This window comes from Panulirus ornatus, chromosome 33 (genome assembly GCF_036320965.1).
Source record: "Panulirus ornatus isolate Po-2019 chromosome 33, ASM3632096v1, whole genome shotgun sequence".
Lineage (NCBI taxonomy): Eukaryota > Metazoa > Arthropoda > Malacostraca > Decapoda > Palinuridae > Panulirus > Panulirus ornatus.
The window spans coordinates 22,421,963-22,444,610 of NC_092256.1; the positions used below are offsets into that span (position 1 = coordinate 22,421,963).

Sequence of the window (22,648 nt, forward strand, 5' to 3'; positions counted from 1 at the left end):
AGAACTTTTCTACAAGTTCCTGTAGCAAAATACTGCCCAACTTCCCTTAGCAGAGAAAAGTAGACTCCTTTGGAGTGATAGGTTCTTTGACGAGAGCTTACTCCCAATGATACAGCCTTGCCAAAGACGACTTTTCACTCATGGTGTAACCATAAATAGTCAAAGTCTGGTAACACCTACACACACACACATATATATATATATATATATATATATAAACATGACGGCTGGAGGGGAGGACCTACTTATCCTGGAGGAGAGAGTTAAGAAGTTGGAGGATAAGGTGTTCGGCCCATTACCAAAGGATGCAGAGTGCCCAGAGGTTGTGTCAACTTTGGCCTCACTTGGTAGTCAGCTGGGAAGTGCACTTGGAACCCGTGACCGGATGATGATGGTCATGAAAAGACTTGATGAATTAGAACGTTACTTGGACCCCTCATATGGCGAATCCCTCGAGTTGTCAGACACTGTAAAGCTTGACTTGGTGTTAGCCCATGAAGAACAGTTGCGTAATCAGCATCAGCAACTTAACACCATGAATTCCCTCAAGCATATTTTGGATTCACAGCATATTTCTGATGCAGCCTCTCTAGGTGATGAGTTGGTTCAGATCGCCAATAGACACAGTCATGATGAGGAGGCAGCCACCCAACAGAGCTTACAAATTAAGAACATGCTAGACCAGTACAATAGCATAATCAATACCCTTACAGAGACCTTCATCAAAATGGATGAAATTGTGACCAAGGCAGAAATAGCAGCAATACCCAAGAAAGCAGAAGACTGAGGACAACATCTTGTTTTGAATATTTATGGAAGGACCTTATCATTTCCTTGGTTGTTGACTGCTAACAGATGCCTCTTGGGTGTTGGTGATAGGTTCTAGAATTTGCTGTGTAATACTGTTGCCTTTATATGTTGATATGATATACTTGATATTATATGAAATATTTAAAGTGTATAAGGTAAGCCTCATCTATGAAATTGATTATTTGATTAATGATTATGTAATTTCTTTCACTTACAAGCTGAAATATTTAAGTTCTCTGGCTCCCTGTATAGTTTAAGAACAATTGAAGTTAATTAGTGATATAGGTACTGCACATTATCCCTGGGGATAGGGGATTAAGAATACTTCCCACGTATTCCCTGCGTGTCGTAGAAGGCGACTAAAAGGGGAGGGAGCGGGGGGCTGGAAATCCTCCTCTCGTTTTTTTTTTTTTTTTAAATTTTCCAAAAGAAGGAACAGAGGGGGCCAGTTGAGGATATTCCAAAAAAGGCCCAGTCCTCTGTTCTTAGCGCTACCTCGCTCACGCGGGAAATGGCGAATAGTTTAAAAGAAAGAAAGATATATATATATTTTTTTTTTTTTTTTTTTTTTTTTATACTTTGTCGCCGTCTCCCGCGTTTGCGAGGTAGCGCAAGGAAACAGACGAAAGAAATGGCCCAACCCCCCCCCCCATACACATGTACATACACACGTCCACACACGCAAATATACATACCTACACAGCTTTCCATGGTTTACCCCAGACGCTTCACATGCCTTGCTTCAATCCACTGACAGCACGTCAACCCCTGTATACCACATGACTCCAATTCACTCTATTTCTTGCCCTCCTTTCACCCTCCTGCATGTTCAGGCCCCGATCACACAAAATCTTTTTCACTCCATCTTTCCACCTCCAATTTGGTCTCCCTCTTCTCCTCGTTCCCTCCACCTCCGACACATATATCCTCTTGGTCAATCTCTCCTCACTCATTCTCTCCATGTGCCCAAACCATTTCAAAACACCCTCTTCTGCTCTCTCAACCACGCTCTTTTTATTTCCACACATCTCTCTTACCCTTACGTTACTTACTCGATCAAACCACCTCACACCACACATTGTCCTCAAACATCTCATTTCCAGCACATCCATCCTCCTGCGCACATCTCTATCCATAGCCCACGCCTCGCAACCATACAACATTGTTGGAACCACTATTCCCTCAAACATACCCATTTTTGCTTTCCGAGATAGTGTTCTCGACTTCCACACATTTTTCAAGGCTCCCAAAATTTTCGCCCCCTCCCCCACCCTATGATCCACTTCCGCTTCCATGGTTCCATCCGCTGACAGATCCACTCCCAGATATCTAAAACACTTCACTTCCTCCAGTTTTTCTCCATTCAAACTCACCTCCCAATTGACTTGACCCTCAACCCTATTGTACCTAATAACCTTGCTCTTATTCACATTTACTCTTAACTTTCTTCTTCCACACACTTTACCAAACTCAGTCACCAGCTTCTGCAGTTTCTCACATGAATCAGCCACCAGCGCTGTATCATCAGCGAACAACAACTGACTCACTTCCCAAGCTCTCTCATCCCCAACAGACTTCATACTTGCCCCTCTTTCCAGGACTCTTGCATTTACCTCCCTTACAACCCCATCCATAAACAAATTAAACAACCATGGAGACATCACACACCCCTGCCGCAAACCTACATTCACTGAGAACCAATCACTTTCCTCTCTTCCTACACGTACACATGCCTTACATCCTCGATAAAAACTTTTCACTGCTTCTTACAACTTGCCTCCCACACCATATATTCTTAATACCTTCCACAGAGCATCTCTATCAACTCTATCATATGCCTTCTCCAGATCCATAAATGCTACATACAAATCCATTTGCTTTTCTAAGTATTTCTCACATACATTCTTCAAAGCAAACACCTGATCCACACATCCTCTACCACTTCTGAAACCGCACTGCTCTTCCCCAATCTGATGCTCTGTACATGCCTTCACCCTCTCAATCAATACCCTCCCATATAATTTACCAGGAATACTCAACAAACTTATACCTCTGTAATTTGAGCACTCACTCTTATCCCCTTTGCCTTTGTACAATGGCACTATGCACGCATTCCGCCAATCCTCACATATATATATATATATATATATATATATATATATATATATATTGTTCGCTGATGATACAGCGCTAGTGGCTGATTCATGTGAGAAACTGCAGAAGCTGGTGACTGAGTTTGGTAAAGTGTGTGGAAGAAGAAAGTTAAGAGTAAATGTGAATAAGAGCAAGGTTATTAGGTACAATAGGGTTGAGGGTCAAGTCAATTGGGAGGTGAGTTTGAATGGAGAAAAACTGGAGGAAGTGAAGTGTTTTAGATATCTGGGAGTGGATCTGGCAGCGGATGGAACCATGGAAGCGGAAGTGGATCACAGGGTGGGGGAGGGGGCGAAAATTCTGGGAGCCTTGAAGAATGTGTGGAAGTCGAGAACATTATCTCGGAAAGCAAAAATGGGTATGTTTGCAGGAATAGTGGTTCCAACAATGTTGTATGGTTGCGAGGCGTGGGCTATGGATAGAGTTGTGCGCAGGAGGATGGATGTGCTGGAAATGAGATGTTTGAGGACAATGTGTGGTGTGAGGTGGTTTGATCGAGTGAGTAACGTAAGGGTAAGAGAGATGTGTGGAAATAAAAAGAGCGTGGTTGAGAGAGCAGAAGAGGGTGTTTTGAAGTGGTTTGGGCACATGGAGAGAATGAGTGAGGAAAGATTGACCAAGAGGATATATGTGTCGGAGGTGGAGGGAACGAGGAGAAGAGGGAGACCAAATTGGAGGTGGAAAGATGGAGTGAAAAAGATTTTGTGTGATCGGGGCCTGAACATGCAGGAGGGTGAAAGGAGGGCAAGGAATAGAGTGAATTGGAGCGATGTGGTATACCGGGGTTGACGTGCTGTCAGTGGATTGAAGCAAGGCATGTGAAGCATCTGGGGTAAACCATGGAAAGCTGTGTAGGTATGTATATTTGCGAGTGTGGACGTATGTATATACATGTGTATGGGGGGGGGTGGGCCATTTCTTTCGTCTGTTTCCTTGCGCTACCTCGCAAACGCGGGAGACAGCGACAAAGTATAATAAAAAGAAAAAAAATATATACATATATATATATGTAATATTCATTTATGTTACATACGATGGAATGGACAATTGAATGCCCTAATCAAGGTTAACTCATTAATGCTCTATATTTCTATCTACATCTCTGATGCTATTCTAATTGGAACTTCCTCAAAGGGGTGGCCCTCCATAAGTAAAGAACTCTAGTGCCACTTCTTAGCCTTTAGCGCCTCACCTTAACAGGCCACTAGCAGGGGGCAACTCTAGTGCAGTGTTTGCAGATGATCTTACCTAACATTCCTAACGACTACTTCTATCTGATGCTCCGACCTACTATTTCTATCTAATGCTCCTACTATTCTGCCAAAAGGCAGGGCTAGTGCAGAGTTCTCACTGCAGGAAAATCTAGTTACCAAGAATGAGCTGTGTGAGTTAAGTGTTGTCAGGTGTCATATATGACAAGGAGAGATTGTATGTTTGTAGACAAAATGCCAGTAGTCCACATGTTAGTAAGGTAGAAAGAAAAGACAGCTACCTGGTTCAGAGGAGTGCAACCTGACAACCACTAAAGTGCTGGCTCACTATGCAGATGTCACTAACCCTCCTGATACCCAGGCGGGTAGTACTGGTAATATACCTCCCTGGTCAAGACACTTCATATTGTAATATTGGTATGATAAATTCAGTAACTGAAACATATTTGAATCTGAAGTTTATGTCATTCCCTGTCACTTGTTTACAGTTAGTACAGAGTCAGCTATACTTATATAAGCAAGCACATTTAAGATATATAAATGATCTACAAATACTTATTAACTTTTCTGTCGATTACATTAATAACAATGTATCATTGTTAAACAATTTAGTGTATCCAATCTAAGATAATCGTTTTAAGAGTCTGAGGGAAAGTAGTTTCACCCAGAAACAAGTGTCTTCATGATGCCATCCTGGAGGTAAGAAAAGCAAGCTTTATTCATAGTAATATAGGTTGAAAAACTATAAATATATATTATATTCTTTCATTTTTTTTTTATATTTTCCAAAAGAAGTAACAGAGAAGGGGGCCAAGTGAGAATATTCCCTCTAAGGCTTAGGCCTCTGTTCTTGGCGCTACCTCACTAATGCGAGAAATGGCAAATGTGTGAAAAAAAATATTTTCTATTATTTACTATGCATAATCGCTGTTTCCCGCATCATTGAAGTAGCACCAGGAAACAGATAAAGAATGGCCCATCCACTCATACACACATAAACTTATTCATAAACACCCAAACATGGGAAAAAATGCAATTGAGTGGGAGATGTATAAAAGAAAGAGACAGGAGGTCAAGTGAAAGGTGCAAGAGGTGAAAAAGAGGGCAAATGAGAGTTGGGGTGAGAGAGTATCATTAAATTTTAGGGAGAAAAAAAAGATGTTCTGGAAGGAGGTAAATAAAGTGCGTAAGACAAGGGAGCAAATGGGAACTTCAGTGAAGGGCGCAAATGGGGAGGTGATAACAAGTAGTGGTGATGTGAAAAGGAGATGGAGTGAGTATTTTGAATGTTTGTTGAATGTGTTTGATGATAGAGCGGCAGATATAGGGTGCTTTGGTCGAGGTGTTGTGCAAAGTGAGAGGGTTAGGGAAAATGATTTGGTAAACAGAGAAGAGGTAGTAAAAGCTTTGCGGAAGATGAAAGCCGGCAAAGCAGCAGGTTTGGATGGTATTGCAGTGGAATTTATTAAAAAAGGGGGTGACTGTATTATTGACTGGTTGGTAAGGTTATTTAATGTATGTATGAGTCATGGTGAGGTGCCTGAGGATTGGCGAAATGCGTGCATAGTGCCATTGTACAATGGCACAGGGGATAAGAGTGAGTGCTCAAATGACAGAGGTATAAGTTTGTTGAGTATTCCTGGTAAATTATATGGAAGGGTATTGATTGAGAGGGTGAAGGCATATACAGAGCATCAGATTGGGGAAGAGCAGTGTGGTTTCAGAAGTGGTAGAGGATGTGTGGATCAGGTGTTTGCTTTGAAGAATGTATGTGAGAAATACTTAGAAAAGCAAATGGATTTGTATGTAGCATTTATGGATCTCGAGAGGGCATATGATAGAGTTGATAGAGATGCTCTGTGGAAGGTATTAAGAATATATGGTGTGGGAGGCAAGTTGTTAGAAGCAGTGAAAAGTTTTTATTGAGGATGTAAGTCATGTGTACGTGTAGGAAGAGAGGAAAGTGATTGGTTCTCTGTGAATGTAGGTTTGCGGCAGGGGTGTGTGATGTCTCCATGGTTGTTTAATTTGTTTATGGATGGGGTTGTTAGGGAGGTGAATGCAAGAGTTTTGGAAAGAGGGGCAAGTATGAAGTCTGTTGGGGATGAGAGAGCTTGGGAAGTGAGTCAGTTGCTGTTCACTGATGATACAGCACTGGTGGCTGATTCATGTGAGAAACTGCAGAAGCTGGTGACTGAGTTTGGTAAAGTGTGTGAAAGAAGAAAGTTAAGAGTAAATGTGAATAAGAGCACGGTTATTAGGTACAGTAGGGTTGAGGGTCAAGTCAATTGGGAGGTAAGTTTGAATGGAGAAAATCTGGAGGAAGTAAAGTGTTTTAGATATCTGGGAGTGGATCTGGCAGCGGATGGAACCATGGAAGCGGAAGTGGATCATAGGGTGGGGGAGGGGGCGAAAATCCTGGGAGCCTTGAAGAATGTGTGGAAGTCGAGAACATTATCTCGGAAAGCAAAAATGGGTATGTTTGAAGGAATAGTGGTTCCAACAATGTTGTATGGTTGCGAGGCGTGGGCTATGGATAGAGTAGTGCGCAGGAGGATGGATGTGCTGGAAATGAGATGTTTGAGGACAATGTGTGGTGTAAGGTGGTTTGATCGAGTAAGTAACGTAAGGGTAAGAGAGATGTGTGGAAATAAAAAGAGTGTGGTTGAGAGAGCAGAAGAGGGTGTTTTGAAATGGTTTGGGCACATGGAGAGAATGAGTGAGGAAAGATTGACCAAGAGGATATATGTGTCGGAGGTGGAGGGAACGAGGAGAAGTGGGAGACCAAATTGGAGGTGGAAAGATGGAGTGAAAAAGATTTTGTGTGATCGGGGCCTGAACATGCAGGAGGGTGAAAGAAGCGCAAGGAATAGAGTGAACTGGATCGATGTGGTATACCGTGGTTGACGTGCTGTCAGTGGATTGAATCAGGGCATGTGAAGCGTCTGGGGTAAACCATGGAAAGCTGTGTAGGTATGTATATTTGCGTGTGTGGACGTATGTATATACATGTGTATGGGGGTGGGTTGGGCCATTTCTTTCGTCTGTTTCCTTGCGCTACCTCGCAAACACGGGAGACAGCGGCAAAAAAAAAAAAAAAAAAAAAAAAAAGTGTGGAAGTTGAGAACATTATCTCAGAAAGCAAAAATGGGTATGTTTGAAGGAATAGTGGTTCCAACAATGCTGTATGGTTGCAAGGCGTGGGCTATGGATAGAGTTGTGCGCAGGAGGGTGGATGTGCTGGAAATGAGATGTTTGAGGACAATGTGTGGTGTGAGGTGGTTTGATCGAATAAGTAACTTAAGGGTAAGAGAGATGTGTGGAAATAAAAAGAGCGTGGTTGAAAGAGCAGAAGAGGGTGTTTTGAAATGGTTTGGGCACATGGAGAGAATGAGTGAGGAAAGATTGACCAAGAGGATATATGTGTCAGAGGTGGAGGGAACGAGGAGAAGTGGGAGACCAAATTGGAGGTGGAAAGATGGAGTGAAAAAGATTTTGTGTGATCGGGGCCTGAACATGCAGGGGGGTGAAAGGAGGGCAAGGAATAGAGTGAATTGGATCGATGTGGTATACCGGGGTTGACGTGCTGTCAGTGGATTGAATCAGGGCATGTGAAGCGTCTGGGGTAAACCATGGAAAGCTGTGTAGGTATGTATATTTGCGTGTGTGGACGTATGTATATACATGTGTATGGGGGTGGGTTGGGCCATTTCTTTTATCTGTTTCCTTGAACGCGGGAGACAGCGACAAAGCAAAAAAAAAAAAAAAAAAGAGAGAGAGAGAGAGAGAGAGAGAGAGAGAGAGAGAGAGAGTCAATAAATATATGTATATCAGAATTTTTGGTGTATTACGTACTTATACTTAGTTTCCATGAAATCCTCCTCTTACAATGAGGGGACCCATACCTGACTCATAACTTTTAAGTAAAGACATTTAAAAGGTGGTTGTGTATTGTACTATAACTTGTAAGTAAAGACATTTAAATGGTGGTTGTGTATTATACTACTGCACATAGTGAATATATTTCTTACATATGAGAGGTGACTAACAAAGTTATCGCATATTTGACAAATGATCAAGTAAAACCTTTGGGCAGAAGAACTACCAAAACTAACACAGCCACTTACATTGTCTCATGTTCAACTAGAAGTTGAACACACAGAAAAAATTACTGAGCTTACACATTTGCAAAAATATGTATGCTATGATATTTGTCTTTGCTTAATGCACATATGTTATAATTTCAAATATCCCATCATCCAACTCTCCCATGTAACAGCAATTACAGTTTGTAAATTTACACATTTATGTGTCACAGAATTTAATCAGTTCATCACCTCCATAGAGCATAGTTATGAGGATGAAGTTTCTGTCATGTACTGCTAATATGTTTAACAAGCTAACAATAACTTCTCAACACACAGATGCAAGAACAATGAAATAAAGTCCAGCATACTAAAAGTTAGTGCTAAAACATAACACAAGGGAAAGTACTGTATCATTTGAAGCATGAAAAACTGTTTCTCTGCCAACTGCATAAGTTAAGAGGGGTCATAATAACTATTAAACCCTCCACTACAGGTAGTGCTATTCCAACACTGAAAATTTCCATACACTTAATAAAATCAACAAATCTAAATGTCTATAATAAAGAACTGCGTAAGTTACATGATGTTGAGTGTTCACTAAACGAGGTAAATATGGCTGTATCTGTGGACTGAATATCTGCAACCCACAAGCAGGAATAAAAAACAAATAAAAGACATAAAATATAAGAAAGCAACCCTGCTCAAGGAAGTGAACGTGACAGCTATTCAAAAGCCATTCCATACAATATGCCACTAATACTACCCCTCCCAAAACCCAAGTGGTAGTACCTTCACCAGTCGAAGGCTACCTACCACCTATTATCTGCTGAATTAACTATGATTTTTATCTTATTTCTCTTGAGATTCGTTTCTCATTCTTTTATAAGCATCATGATCTGAAGCCTACTGTCCTCTACCAGTGCTTTTAAAGTAACCTTAATGGGTTTTCCCTCCTATCATTACTAGGTTTACAAATTATTTACTGTTATGCACACAAGGTCATACCTCTTCTGTCTGCTGCATCTAGAATTTCATATATCTTTTACAAAAATACATAAGTATACAAACACACAGACAGCAATACACAGACAGACAGGCAGTCACACACATTTACACAAGTGTAAAACTCACTCCCTATAACACACAAATAGTTACCACAATTAGTAATCACACAAGTGAAAAATTGGCTCTTTGAGGGAAATCTTACCAAGTTTCCAGAAAACAAATGTTTCTTAGAGAATATCTCAAAACCTTTAACCTGATATGGATGCTCAAGACAAAACTTGAATGATTTTGGAATGGGCTTGAGATCTACAACAAAGCTAACATTAAAGAAACATCCCTCTCATCCTGTAAGACAAGACCATAATACTGTACCTTGTACCTTTCTTTTTTTCTTTCATACTTGTTTGCCATTTCCTGTGTTGGTGAGGTAGTAACAGAAACAGACAATGAAAAATCCTTATTTGCTCACATCATTCTCTTGATGTGTAATGCACCAAAACCACAGCCCCCATCCACAACCAGGCCTCACAGACCTTTGGTGGTTTCCCCCACCTGCTTCACATGCCCTGGCTCAGTCCATGCCAGCACAAAACTCCTTGCATACCTATACCTTGTAACATTTCAAATAAATATATATAAACACAGAGAGTACTTATAAGTGCGAGAGAAGTGTGTAGCATACGGAAGGTGGAATGTGCGTGCATGAGAAAGCAGAATGAGAAAGTTCTGTTTATGAAAGAGAAAGGAGAGAAGTATAGGCGGTATCATTTTTTGGATAGTGAGTAATATTGAGCATATGTGCATATGTAGAATATTATGGTTTTGGTACAAATTGCATAACTGCTAGAGACAGGAAGTGTGAATGAGGCCATTTTTCATTTATTCCTAATATTACCTTGCTGAAGTAGGAAACACTATCATTCATGGAAGATAATCTAAAGATAAATATATTGTTTTGGTTAACTAAATGACAGCTAGAGAATGGATGCGAGCAAATGTAGCCTTTTTTGTATGTTCTCAGCACTTCCTTGCAAATGCAGGAAATGGCATTCAATTACGAAAAAAAATTTACTGTATGAGGCTATTCTAGAAATTATCATTTTTTCCCTTTGTGTCTACTGTCTTATTCCATTTGAAAATATGTAACAAATAGAATATAAAACTCTTTCCTCTGTGTTTGTAGTCTCATTCAATTCAAATATATATGATAAGGAGAAGACATTCTTTCAAAGATTTCTCTTTATGCATGGTGAACCCTTGCTTCTTACTGTATATGCAACCATTCCAAGGCCTCTCTTTCTCTTTACATAGGATGTGTTCCAGAAAACAGTGTTTTCATTGAAAAGGTTCAAAACAGATAAATTACCTATGTAAAAGTAATTTTCTTTTACACTGGAGGCTTTAGTCATGGATAATACTCCAGGCCTTAACTGAAATACAGAGAGGATCATAAAAAGGAAAAAGAAGAGACAAGAGAAAGAATTTACAAATTTTTAAGGAAGTGAAAAACCTGTCTTTTAAAATGTGCCAGGTCATAATTATTGGAAAAGACATGAGACGATAGAGTTTCAAAGCTTCAAGATGTAGGGAGAGAAACAGTTTTCAAAACTACCCACTCATGAGGTGCCAGCAGCTAAACAGTAATCATGTGACGCAGCAGTCATAAAAAAAATGATTAACCAACTTCACAGTTGGCTGCCAAACCAAAGTCATTCACAAAGACTGCACTCCTAATACCATTCTGCCCTCCAATGAAGTTCCGCAAGGTGGGACTCTTTCTTCAACTCTTTGCAATCTCTTCCAGCACAACCTCCCATTACCTCCTGTAGACCAAAGTATGAAGGTCGTCTCATTTGCAGATGATCTGACAATCACATCACAGCAACCTGAAACCACTTTGGTGGGGGCACACAAGCAGCCAGCTCTCAAGAGCAAAACCAAGGTAATACCTACAGAAGAGGAAAGGTGAACAAACACTGTGGTACAGGGCAAGCACTGAAAGCAGTCTGGGAGACTTTATAAGTCAGATCACTTTTGACTCAACTCTGTCAAGTAAGGATGAAGAGCTAAAAACCACCCAAGTGTGAGAAAAGTACTCAATACAAGGACAGATCAATCATTTATATAACCAGAGTAACTTATGAAAAAACGAAATTCCAACACCTAATTAGAACTTTCAATTTCTTAAGAGGCAGACTTAGCTATTTCTGTGATATAGGGTTTCCACCAAAGAGCTGATATCACAGTCATACCAATTATGTCTGAAACAAGAAGTGAAATTACAGACCCATCAAAGGAGAGAGAGAGGAAAGTTGTGAGGAATTTTCAACAGAAAGATGGGTAGAAACTGCGTCTTCGAGGCATTAAACTTAACCAGATTTCGTCTACCCCATAGAGATACCCTGTCCAAGTCTGAATGTACTGAGGAAGTAATGTCAAGAAAAGATGCAGAATGGGTAAGAGAAGAAGGAGCAGAACTGAAGGATGTGGAGGAATGCAATGTAGAGTCATCAGTGTAAGTGCATTTGGTTATTTGTGAAACTAAGGAAACTGTTGATAAAAAGGTCAAAAAGTGTAGAGGACAGGACAGCACCTTGAGGGACACCACTGTTGATGGAGAAAGGAAGGGAGGCTGAGTCCATCAACAACCACTGAGACAGATTGGCCAGATAGGAAACAAGATATGAGGGAGCAAAGTTAGGGAGGGAAGCCAAAATAAGGGAGCTTACGGATGACACCTCAGTGCCAAACCCTGTCAAAAGCTTGAAAAATGTTGTTGGCAACTTAACAGGATTCCCCAAACTCTTTCAGGGATGATGACTGGACATTAGTTAGATTGGACAGAATATCACTAGTGGATCTTGCCTTATGGAAGCACCATACTGGTGATCAGAGAAAAGGCTGTGAGATTCAAGATGTCTAAGGATACTGGAGTTAAGAATGGATGCAAAGGCTTTGGAAATGGTGGATGTCAAAGCAACAGGGCAATAGTTTGAGGGGTTAGAATAGTCACTCTTCTTTGGAATAGGATATACCAATGTATTCATCCAAGTTTCAGTTCCACACCCTAGGCCCAATATTTTAAATCTTGGGTGTATAAAAAAAAAAATTTCTTTTTAGTACATCTAACACAAATAAAAAAGTACATGAGTAATACTTGCTAATAAAGTTTATAGTTTTCAAAATAATGAGTATGTGGTGCAGGGTGAATGTAAAGCAATATACTGTGGCATGAGGAGTACAAGCTTGAAGAGTCATCGGATATCTTAATAAGATAACGAAGGGTAGAGGTGAAAGAATGGATGTCAAGAAAGGATTTAAGGGAAAACATAGTTCTCCCAACCCTGACCTATGAAGATAAAACATGGTCAAGGGATTGTCACATAGGTCAAGACTCTAGGCTGTGGAAATTAGTTATTTGAGAGGAGAATGAGGTGAGACTAGAAGGAATAAAGAAAGTAATGACGGGGTGTATGACAGACTTGATATGGCAGGGAATATAAAGGAGATGATTTATGGTGTGGTAGAGTGGGTGAAATGCAATAATTTGAAGTGATTTGGGTATGTGGAAACAGTGCAAGATGGGGAGTTTATAGGAGACTGTATGATTATACTATTAAACGGGTTGGTGTGATATGGAGACCACCTGTGACGTGGGGAAACTGAGTGGAAGAGTAGGGGGGAGGGGGTTGAAATAGGAAAGAATATGTGGAATGGCATATGTGAAGGAGGAATGTAAGGTCAAAGATAAGTGGAGACTCTTGCTGCGGCCACTTCCTTGATGAGAGTTAACAAAGGAAACAGGCATCAGATAGGTAGACAGAACGTGGCACTACTACACTGGTAGTTAATTTACTCTACCTTTTGGCTCATTCTAGTACTTCTGAGTGAATTTAATGTTCTGACTAGTTATAAGCTGAATCTTTTTATGACTATTTTGTGGAGTTTATTCTGACAACATCAGATGTTGTTTGAATGGTGGTCATCATCTTATATGTCAAATTATTGTAGTAATGTATACCTTGTAAACCTAGCATTTTCCTGATGGCTTTACATAGTACAAGTAAACACCTGGTGAAGTCTTCGAGGGATCTTCTACACCCACAGCACAAGCTGATTCTAGGTTCTTGGGTTGGGTTCCATGTCAACATAGCTGTCGCAAGATGTAGCCTACAGGCCAACATAATTCACACAGCCAAAGCTCTTTAGCTTCTAAAATGGCAACAACCATCATAGTAAAACTAACCATTGCTTTTTTAAACTCACTATTCAGAGCAATAAATTTCTCAATGAAGTACTGCAGGGAACCAGGAAATACAAAAACATATTATCTTTGCTACTGGAAGTTGTTTCAAAGATATTATCACACACTATACATTACTGATGTTGATCCACATGTGGAGTCAGGTCAGAAGCCATTGTTCTCAGGTACTGGTATGTCAGGAGCATAACCCCGTTCCTTAGATACTAGCAGGTCAAATGAAGAACTTTGTCACTTTACTTTGTTTATACTGTATAACCCTTCATATAGTTATGGTGTAATTCCCAAGGAGGTTTTGAAACCAGATGAAAGCTTGTGTAGATGTTCCTTCATTTTTCCTATGGATGATAATTCTATTTCATGGTACCACTGTGAATAATCATTACACATCAATGAAGAGTTTGCAGTTTTAACTTTAGAATTATAAGTCATACACCAAATACTGGCATCAGATGCTATAAGTTCAGTAGTATTGTCTTTGGTTTTCATCTTGTATAAATGTATGCAACATCTTTTTGACTTATTCTATCTATGGATCCCTCATTTTTGAAGTAATCAAGGCTTAAAGTGAGCCTGACTGTGTCAAAGTCCATCTTGACTAACCACAGTATTAGGAAACAACTTTACACAATTAGCACAACATGCAAACTGACAATCCATGTTTCCTATGACACATCAAAACTGTAACAAGCAATACATGGTGTGCATAATATTCATTTGCTTAACTGTTCAGAGTGTAAACCACACCTCTTACATGTCAAATCTTTGATGGTAAAAGATAAATTCTTTATTGGTGAATTTGTTTTAATCAAGAGAGGGCTGTATATTGTCCCTCTTGAAGGAATTAACTTTCAATGTGAATCTAAGACATTAAAATAAATAAAAAAAATTGTTTTAAACAAACTGTATCATCCCTACAAACCAATCCCCAGTATCTCAGAATTTCCAATCCTCGGACTCAAGTCATCTTAAAGTGGGCTGAAACACTGGAATCTTACTTAAGGACAACAAGAATTACTGGTCTTGAAATTTGAAAAATATTGTATCTCAGGTGGTGCTCTGTTAGAATAAGATATATTTCAAGTGGAATGTTGGAGTTTAGACTTTAGCTTCTATATATCTGTCTATTCTCCCACACTTTACTATCCTTCCAACTAGACAGCAGCCAGCTCACTTGTATCTAGCCTATCCTTGGCTAATCGGAGACCCCACGAAATGATGTCATCTACCCACTGCCTTTATGGCAAACTCACATATGTGCAGGTCATGGGTGTCAACCCAAAAGTCGTCACAGTTGGAATATGAGAATGGTCTTGAAAAGGGAGAGGGGGAGGCAAGAAGAAGAGACAAGGAAATAAATGCATGTGGAACACTACCTTCGAAAGAAAAGGTTTCTCAAATATCAAACCCTACAGTTCTCTCCTTGCAGTTTATCCATGAGCAAGAGCATACCTACATGAAGGAGAAGAGTTTAAAGAAAAACTTTCAGATATAATGACTGAACCCTGAATATGGACCAGGAATCTTTACAGGTGAATCTGGGGCACACTAAAATCTCTCTTGCCCAATGGAGGAATCCTCAGAACAACATAGGGCAGACTTTTGTCTCAGATAAGGCACTGTCTGATGAACATGGTAGACAAGCACCAAATGGCCCATCCACTGATATACACACATATAAGTATGAATAGGTACATGTGTATATATGTATATGTCTGTGTATGTATATGTATGCATACGTTGAAATTTATAGGTATGTATATGTGCGTGGGTGGGTGTTCATGTATATGCATGTGTATGTGGGTGGGTTGGGCCATTCTTTCATCTGTTTCCTTGCGCTACCTCGCTAACATAGGAGACAGCAACAAAGTATAATATATAATATACGTGACTGCCCGTACACGCACAGATACACACATATACATATGCATACACAGACATATACATATATACACGTGTGCATATTCATACTTGCTTGCCTTCATCCATTCCTGGCACCACCCTGCTCCAAAGAAAACAGCATCGCTACTCCCTGCTTCAGCAAAGTAGTGCCAGGATAACAGACAAAAAGGGCACATTTGTTCAAACTCGGTCTCTAGCTGTCATGTGTAATACACCAAAACCACAGCTCCCTATCCACATCCAGGCCCCACAGACCTTTCCATGGAATACCTCCAACCTTTCACATGCCCTGGTTCAGTCCACTGACAGCACGTTGACCCAAGTATACCACATTGTTCCAATTCACTCTATTCCTTGCACATCTCTCACCCTCCTGTATGTTCAGGCCCCAATTTCTCAAAATCTTTTCCGCTCCATCCTTATACCTCTAATTTTGTCTCCCGCTTCTCCTTTTTCCCTCCAACTCTGACACATGTATCCTCTTTGTCAATCTTTCCTCACTCATTCTTTCCATATGTCCAAACCATTTCAACATACCCTCTTCTGCTCTCTCAACCATACTCTTTTATTTCCACACATCTCTCTTACCCTTTCATTACTTAATCAAACCACCTCACACCATGCACTGTCCTCAGACATTTCATTTCCAATACATCCACCCTCCTCCATACAACCCTATCCATAGCCCATGCCTCGCAACCATATAATACTTTTGGAACTACTACTACTTCAAACATACTCAATTCTGCTCTCCTTCCACACATTCTTCACCACTCCCAGAACCTTTGCCCCACCCCCCACCCTGTGACTCACTTCTGCTTCCGTGGTTCCACTCGCTACTAAGGCAACTCCTATATATCTAAAATATCTCACTTCCTTCGATATTTCTCCAATTTTACATCCCAATTAACTTGTCCCTCAACCCTACTGAAACTAATAACCTTGCTCTTATTCACATTCTCTCACTTCTTTCTCCTTTCACACACTTTTCCAAACTCGTCACCAACTTCTGCAGTTTCTCACTTGAATCAGCCACAAGAGCTGTAGCATTGGCAAACAACAACTGACTCACTTCCCAGGCCCTTTCATCTCCAACCAACTGCATACTCATCCCTCTCTCCAAAACTCTTCATTTACCTCCCCAACAACCCCATCCATAAACAAATTAAACAACCATAGGGACATCACACACCCCTGCCGCAGACCGACATTCACTGGGAACCAATCACTCTCCTCTCTTCCAACTTGTACACATGCCTTACATCCTTGGTAAAAACTTTTCACTGCTTCTAGCAACTTACCTCCCACACCATATACTCTTAAGACCTTCCACAAAGAATCTCTATCAACTCTATCATATGCCTTCTCCAGATCCATAAGCTACATACATATCCATCTGTTTTTCTGGGTATTTCTCACACATTCTTCTGATCCACACATCCTCTACTGGGTTTGTATATATTTTCCATTTATTAATGCTGATAAACAGCATTTTCATAAAACTTACAACTGCTGAATAAACTCACTTGTGCAGGCCTAAATGGTCGAGACCTCCCAGGTGGAAAGGGTTTATTTACATTTCTTTGCTTCAAGGGTGGGTCTCGTGCAGGAGAAACCTCAGCTTCATTAACTCTCTTGCTCAACAGTGCTTGGATACGTAGCTCTGCTATTTCATCATCACTGTCACCACCATGGCTGTCATCATCACGTTCTTCCTGTAAGAGATGAGTTATCCTGCATACTGAAAACTACTACACAAACGCGACCATATTCATAAGATTAGCATGACAATACAACCAGAAAAACTGCACTTACACAGATGTAATGCATTTCATGTACACCATGGTAGACTTAAATCCAGATTGTTGACAGAAACTGGAACTTTGATTTAAATGTCTGACATAAAGATTTATTTATTTCATTCTTTTTTTGCATTCCCGCATAGCGAGGTAGCACAAAGGCTCACAGACGTCAGATTAATACACTGATGTCTGATCTCTCAATCAGGCATGCTTACAAAAACTCACAAATGGATTACATTTCCTGATTATAAATTACATAACTATACCATGGATGACTTACTGCTCAGACTTGTGTATAATTTACTCATTCTATCTTCACACATTTGTATGTAATCATATGCTACAGCATACCAAGTTACAAGACTTAGTTTTCTTGGATTTTACGGTCCCATTAAATTAACCCCCACAATGCATAATCCATCATTAGTGGGCAATCAGCCCACACCCAACCAAGGTGTTCATCCTCCCCTTAGGGCTGATTGATAAATGTAAACCTGGCTTAGGCTGAGTGAGTGTGTGTGTGTGTGTGTGTGTGTGTGTGTGTGCATAATTGCCTATTTGTACTTGACCATTTGTCCTGTATATGGAGGGAGTTTTACACTCATGGGGACCCATCTCTTGAACATTCTCTACTATAATATAACTTCTTTAATTTATGTATGCTGTCTGCATTTACAGTATCCTCAGTTACTCCATTCATCCACCACTCATACTATAAAAGTACATTTTTATACTTTTTTTACAAGTATCTTGTTTACTTTCATGTTTCATCTTCTGCTGTTGTTCAATCCCCACATCTCTCAAGGTACTGTTCCCTTTCCAAATCATAAATTTGTTTAAAGAACTTATATCACTTTGGTAAAGCCACACCTCATTCTTCTGTACTTCTGTCTTACAAGATGAGCAATTTAAAGCCTCCAGCCTTTCCCTGTAACTCAGACTAAGTTTGAGAACCACGTTCTTGGTCTGGTCTTATGTAAGATATGACCAGCTTGTAGCATATTTCCTTTTACTTGAAAGCTACTGCTAGCAGTTTTTCACCTTAACTATTCTCCTAATGTGGGACTCTGGCAATTGGTTTGGACAATGTTGATGCCCAAGTCCTTTTCACATACAGCTTATATCCTGCTGTATAATAATCATATCAAAGTCTTCTCTCACTTTATTCCATCCTAATTATTTCATAATAAGTGCTTGAGTTGAATTTCATCAACTTTGGAGTCTATCCAGGTCGCCCTGTAAGTTGATGCAATATTCCTCAGTTAACACTTTCCTTACGATCTTTCCATCATCTGCAAACATATTCAGTGTGGTGTCCATACTTCCAGGCAAGTCATTTACATAGATCATGAGAGAATTGGTTCGAGAACAGATCCCTGTGTCACTCTACTGGTTCCTCTGACATACTTCCTTTTCTTCCCTTCTAATGAGATAATCTCTTCATCAAGGGAGCTTCCCCCCCATTCTTACCAAATTATCCAACTTCTTAATCATCTCCTAAGCAACATTTTCTGGAAATACAGATAGACTCTATTCATCTAGGCTTCCCGTTTTTCTAAAGACAAAACATTCTCATAAAAATCTCTCATAAAAATCGAAGAGGCTAGTTACATACAGCCTCCTTCCCCTAAAATTAAGCTGCTTTTCACTATGGTAAATTTCTCCTCTGTAGAAAGGCATCCACTTGACTTCTTATTATCTTTTCCAGAATATTACAGATCACACTCTTCAAGAGACCTGTCTGTAGTTCAGTGCCTGTTCCCGGTCTCCTTCCTTAAAGACAAGTAAGATGTTTGCCCTTTTCCGTTCACTTAGCACTCCATCTCTCTCCTGTACCATCTTAAGACAGCATTTCATGAGGTTAATCTAACATCCTGCCCACACCTTCAGAACATATGGTGAAATTTCATCAAGAACATGGGAACATGGGCCTTGTATGGGCTAAGACCTTTTAGTATTCCGTTAATGTATTTTCTAGATATCTCAATGTTTTCTATAACCTCCTCCTTATTCCATCACACTGGTGTTGGGGCTATAGTGTCTTCCTCAATGAAAACACTTTTGCAAACTGTTATTTAGTTCCTCACATTTCATCCCTCTGAATCCCTTTGCCTTATTAGCTGTACTATGAAAACACCTTTGCAACTGTTATTCAGTTCCTCTCATATCATCCCTATGAATCCATTCGCCTGATTAGCTGTTCTTTGAATGGCAAATCTATTCCTGATAAATTCATAGAAAAGTTTTGGATTTTTACCTGCCTTGCCCACAATATTCTCATCAAAATTTGTTCCTCCTTCCTTATTCTGCTTTACCCATTCTTTGCTCTATCATACCTTGAAAATTTTGACTGACTGGTGCCATCTATGTCTTTGCCAATGCACAACTCCAAGCTCCTTTGCTTTTCGACATCTTACGTTCAACCACTCTTTCCTCTCTTTATACTAGACCCTCTGTACATGAGGTTAGAGGTATCCATATTCCTGCTCACTTATTGTAAATTTAACAAAACTTCTCACTACAAAACCTGGTTCCTGGCTATTGAACTCTCATTTTCCAATCTATGTTGCCTAAGAAATAATATATAGTTTCACAATTATATCTCCACTTCATGTTCTGTCTTACCTATGCTCTCTGTATGTCCTAATTTATCACAGTCACTTTTGAGCATTCTTCCCATTGGTGTATCATATATTTTCACTTTCAATGCCAGCACATATGAAGATAAGATCTATTAATGATGGTGTATCAGTCCCTATCAACATAGTTTGTTCACCGACATGTTGGTACAGGAAGTTTTCCTCATGTTTATATTCTAAAAACTTGTTTCCATGACTCCCTATCACCATGAGAATCCAAATTCCTAAGTCTATCTCTTTATAACTGAAATCTCCCATTATCAGTACTTTACCATTTCTGGGAAATGAGTTCTTCCATTATTATCATTGTACATTTGTTTTCAAAAGTTGCAATTTTTTGAGAATTACATAATACAAACATTGTTACACATTCCTTCCCTAACATTTACCCTCCCTATTATGTATTGTCTGAATGGTTCATCATCCATTATCTCTTGAAACTTAAGCCTATCTTTTATCAAAAGGGCCAAACTTCCCCCCTCTTTTGTCTTTTCTTTCCCTAATTACAATCATGTACCCTCATGCAGAAAGATGGCAGGCTTGATCCTGTGAATCTTCAAGATAAGGGAAGATAAACCAATGATGATATTATTCAAATTGCTAATGCTTTCATGTATTGAACACTTTAGTCAGTAGGAACATTAGGCATTAGCCTCAGCAAACACTGCACTAGAGTAGCCCTCTATCAGAGGCCTGCTAAAGGTGAGGCACTAAAGGCTAAGAAGCGTTACTGGAGTTCACTAGTTATGAAGACTTCATCATCGGGGCCACCCGCTTGACGGAGTTCCAGTTGGGAACTGTCATCAATGATATAGATATATAGATATTTCATTCGGTTTCCGGATTGGAAGTCCATTTGCTATTTCTTTCACTTTTTCTATTCCTTCTGCCACACAGGGCTCAATATTTGTTCATCTGATTCACATAAAATATCAGAAATGATGACTTGTACAAAGACCTTAGGAACCTTTTACATCTTTTTTCTACTTATGTTAATCAGTTATTTTACTTTTATGTGGATCACTTTCCGAGTGCATCTCCTTTGCAACCATCCGACTATGAAAGTTGTGTTTGGCATTTATACAAACACCTTTCCTTGTTATTACTTGCTTTGCAGACATATCTTGAAAATTAATTTTCACAAGTTATCTCTCCCTACAAGTCATTTTTTCTAGCATAATTCCACCACATCTAAGAGAACCAGAAAGTTGTACTGTGTGTCACAAAGTAAAAAAACACCCTTGTAACTTTGTATCTACATACCTAGTAATTTTGTAAGTAAACTAAAATCCTCACTTATATGATAGGCCTAGAGGCTGTACTATTATTTGATGTTTGAATGCAAAGTAACTTTGTGTCTGATTTATACGATTCTTACATATCCAAACCCGGGAAATGCGGTGACATGGCAAAGATTCTTTTACATAAAACAGGCTGGATTCTTTTACATGATTCATAATTATACTGTTATTTCCATAAATATTAACAGACTCAGACCAAATCAGCAAATACCTATAGATGACGACCACATCTTCCTTTACCATCACCATGCCCTCCCATCCTAGCCATCAATCCCTTCCTAGCACCAAGCCCTCCCTCATCACCACCATTCCCTCCCTTCCTGGCCCACACAACCTCCATCACCCCTACAGACGTCATTTTCTGGCCAAAACACCTGCCCTTACCATCACCAGTTCTGCCCTTCCTGAACATCACTTCCTCCATCACTATTACCACCATTCTCTCCCTGTCTTGCCAACACAAAATTAATGGCTCAATAACTTGTTTACTGGTTTAATGAATCATCTCTGCTATTTTCCTCTTTATAATAAACTTCCATCTTGATGGCACAGCTCTGTGGCTCAAAAATATTTCAATTCAGCAGCCAGCAATTTCTGTCCTGCCAAAGAAATGGCCAAGTTATTTGCAACTGTGTACTGAGGTGTTTGTAGCTGTGCTTCTGGCAATTTTTTTTCTACTGTGAGCATACTGGGGACATAAACACATTAAATGGAGTGCCTTTTCAATGAACAGAAATCTATCTTTACATAACTGTATCTTAATATAATTCTAGTTACCACATGTCAAACAGGAGGATTTAACTACATTCATTTATCCTTTACATAAATACACTGATTCAACATTTTGGCACTGGGATCCTGAAATCATACACATAACAGACCACGTCAAAGGTAGACTTCCTCACAAAAATAATTCAATCCATACATGGTAAAACATTACAAACACATGCAGTAGTTGAGACCCAACGTTAAATGCTTTCAAGAATAGTCATGACAGGTAAATAATTCCAAATGCTTGCAGAGGTCGCCATTAAGTGTACTTATTGAGTTACAAGTCAAGATGTCATTACAGGAAGATGACAGATAAGGCTCGGATCATGACCTAATACCATAAAAAACTCCCTAGTAACCAGTTCTAACATACGCATGAATATGATATCACAGTCTGAGTTACTAAGCTCATTCAGTGATATCTACGTGTAATATCTTACAATTTCGAGTGCATATATTGCTTTAAGAGCGTTCCTATTGACGACGCCAACATAAACATCTCACAAAATCATTACAAAGCTCTCTTGATGACCTCCCATAATCATAATACAAGTAATATACATCAGCTATTGTATACAAAACTCACGAGTTAGGAGTAGCACATGAACTGTAGACAGAACAACAATAAAGTCTTATTTGCTACTCACAGAGTCAGCCATTTTCCTAGGTCGCACATTCTAAAATGTCAATAATAATAATACTTC

The 22,648-nt window shown here is 39.6% G+C and overlaps 2 protein-coding genes across 2 annotated transcripts in view; one reads left to right on the forward strand and one right to left on the reverse strand.

The window, feature by feature from the left end:
* The window catches only part of LOC139759587 (uncharacterized), a 54,416-nt gene extending 31,795 nt beyond the window's left edge, over window positions 1-22,621 (reverse strand). Inside the window, exons 1-2 of the mRNA XM_071681878.1 lie at window positions 22,592-22,621; window positions 16,958-17,146 (exon numbers count right to left, since the gene is read on the reverse strand). Of these exons, the coding sequence (XP_071537979.1) occupies window positions 16,958-17,146; window positions 22,592-22,603 (201 nt within the window). The 5' untranslated portion in view covers window positions 22,604-22,621. The remainder of the gene's footprint in view (window positions 1-16,957; window positions 17,147-22,591) is intronic.
* On the forward strand, window positions 198-890 carry LOC139759588 (dynactin subunit 3-like). Its single transcript, XM_071681880.1, has one exon. It carries the CDS (start codon window positions 221-223, stop codon window positions 785-787), a length of 567 nt encoding a protein of 188 aa, XP_071537981.1. The 5' UTR covers window positions 198-220; the 3' UTR covers window positions 788-890.
* Window positions 22,622-22,648: the final 27 nt, after the last annotated feature.

What these genes read in the sequence shown, in the direction of transcription:
- LOC139759588 (XM_071681880.1), top strand. Translation starts at nt 221, where the DNA reads ATGACGGCTGGAGGGGAGGACCTACTTATCCTGGAGGAGAGAGTTAAG.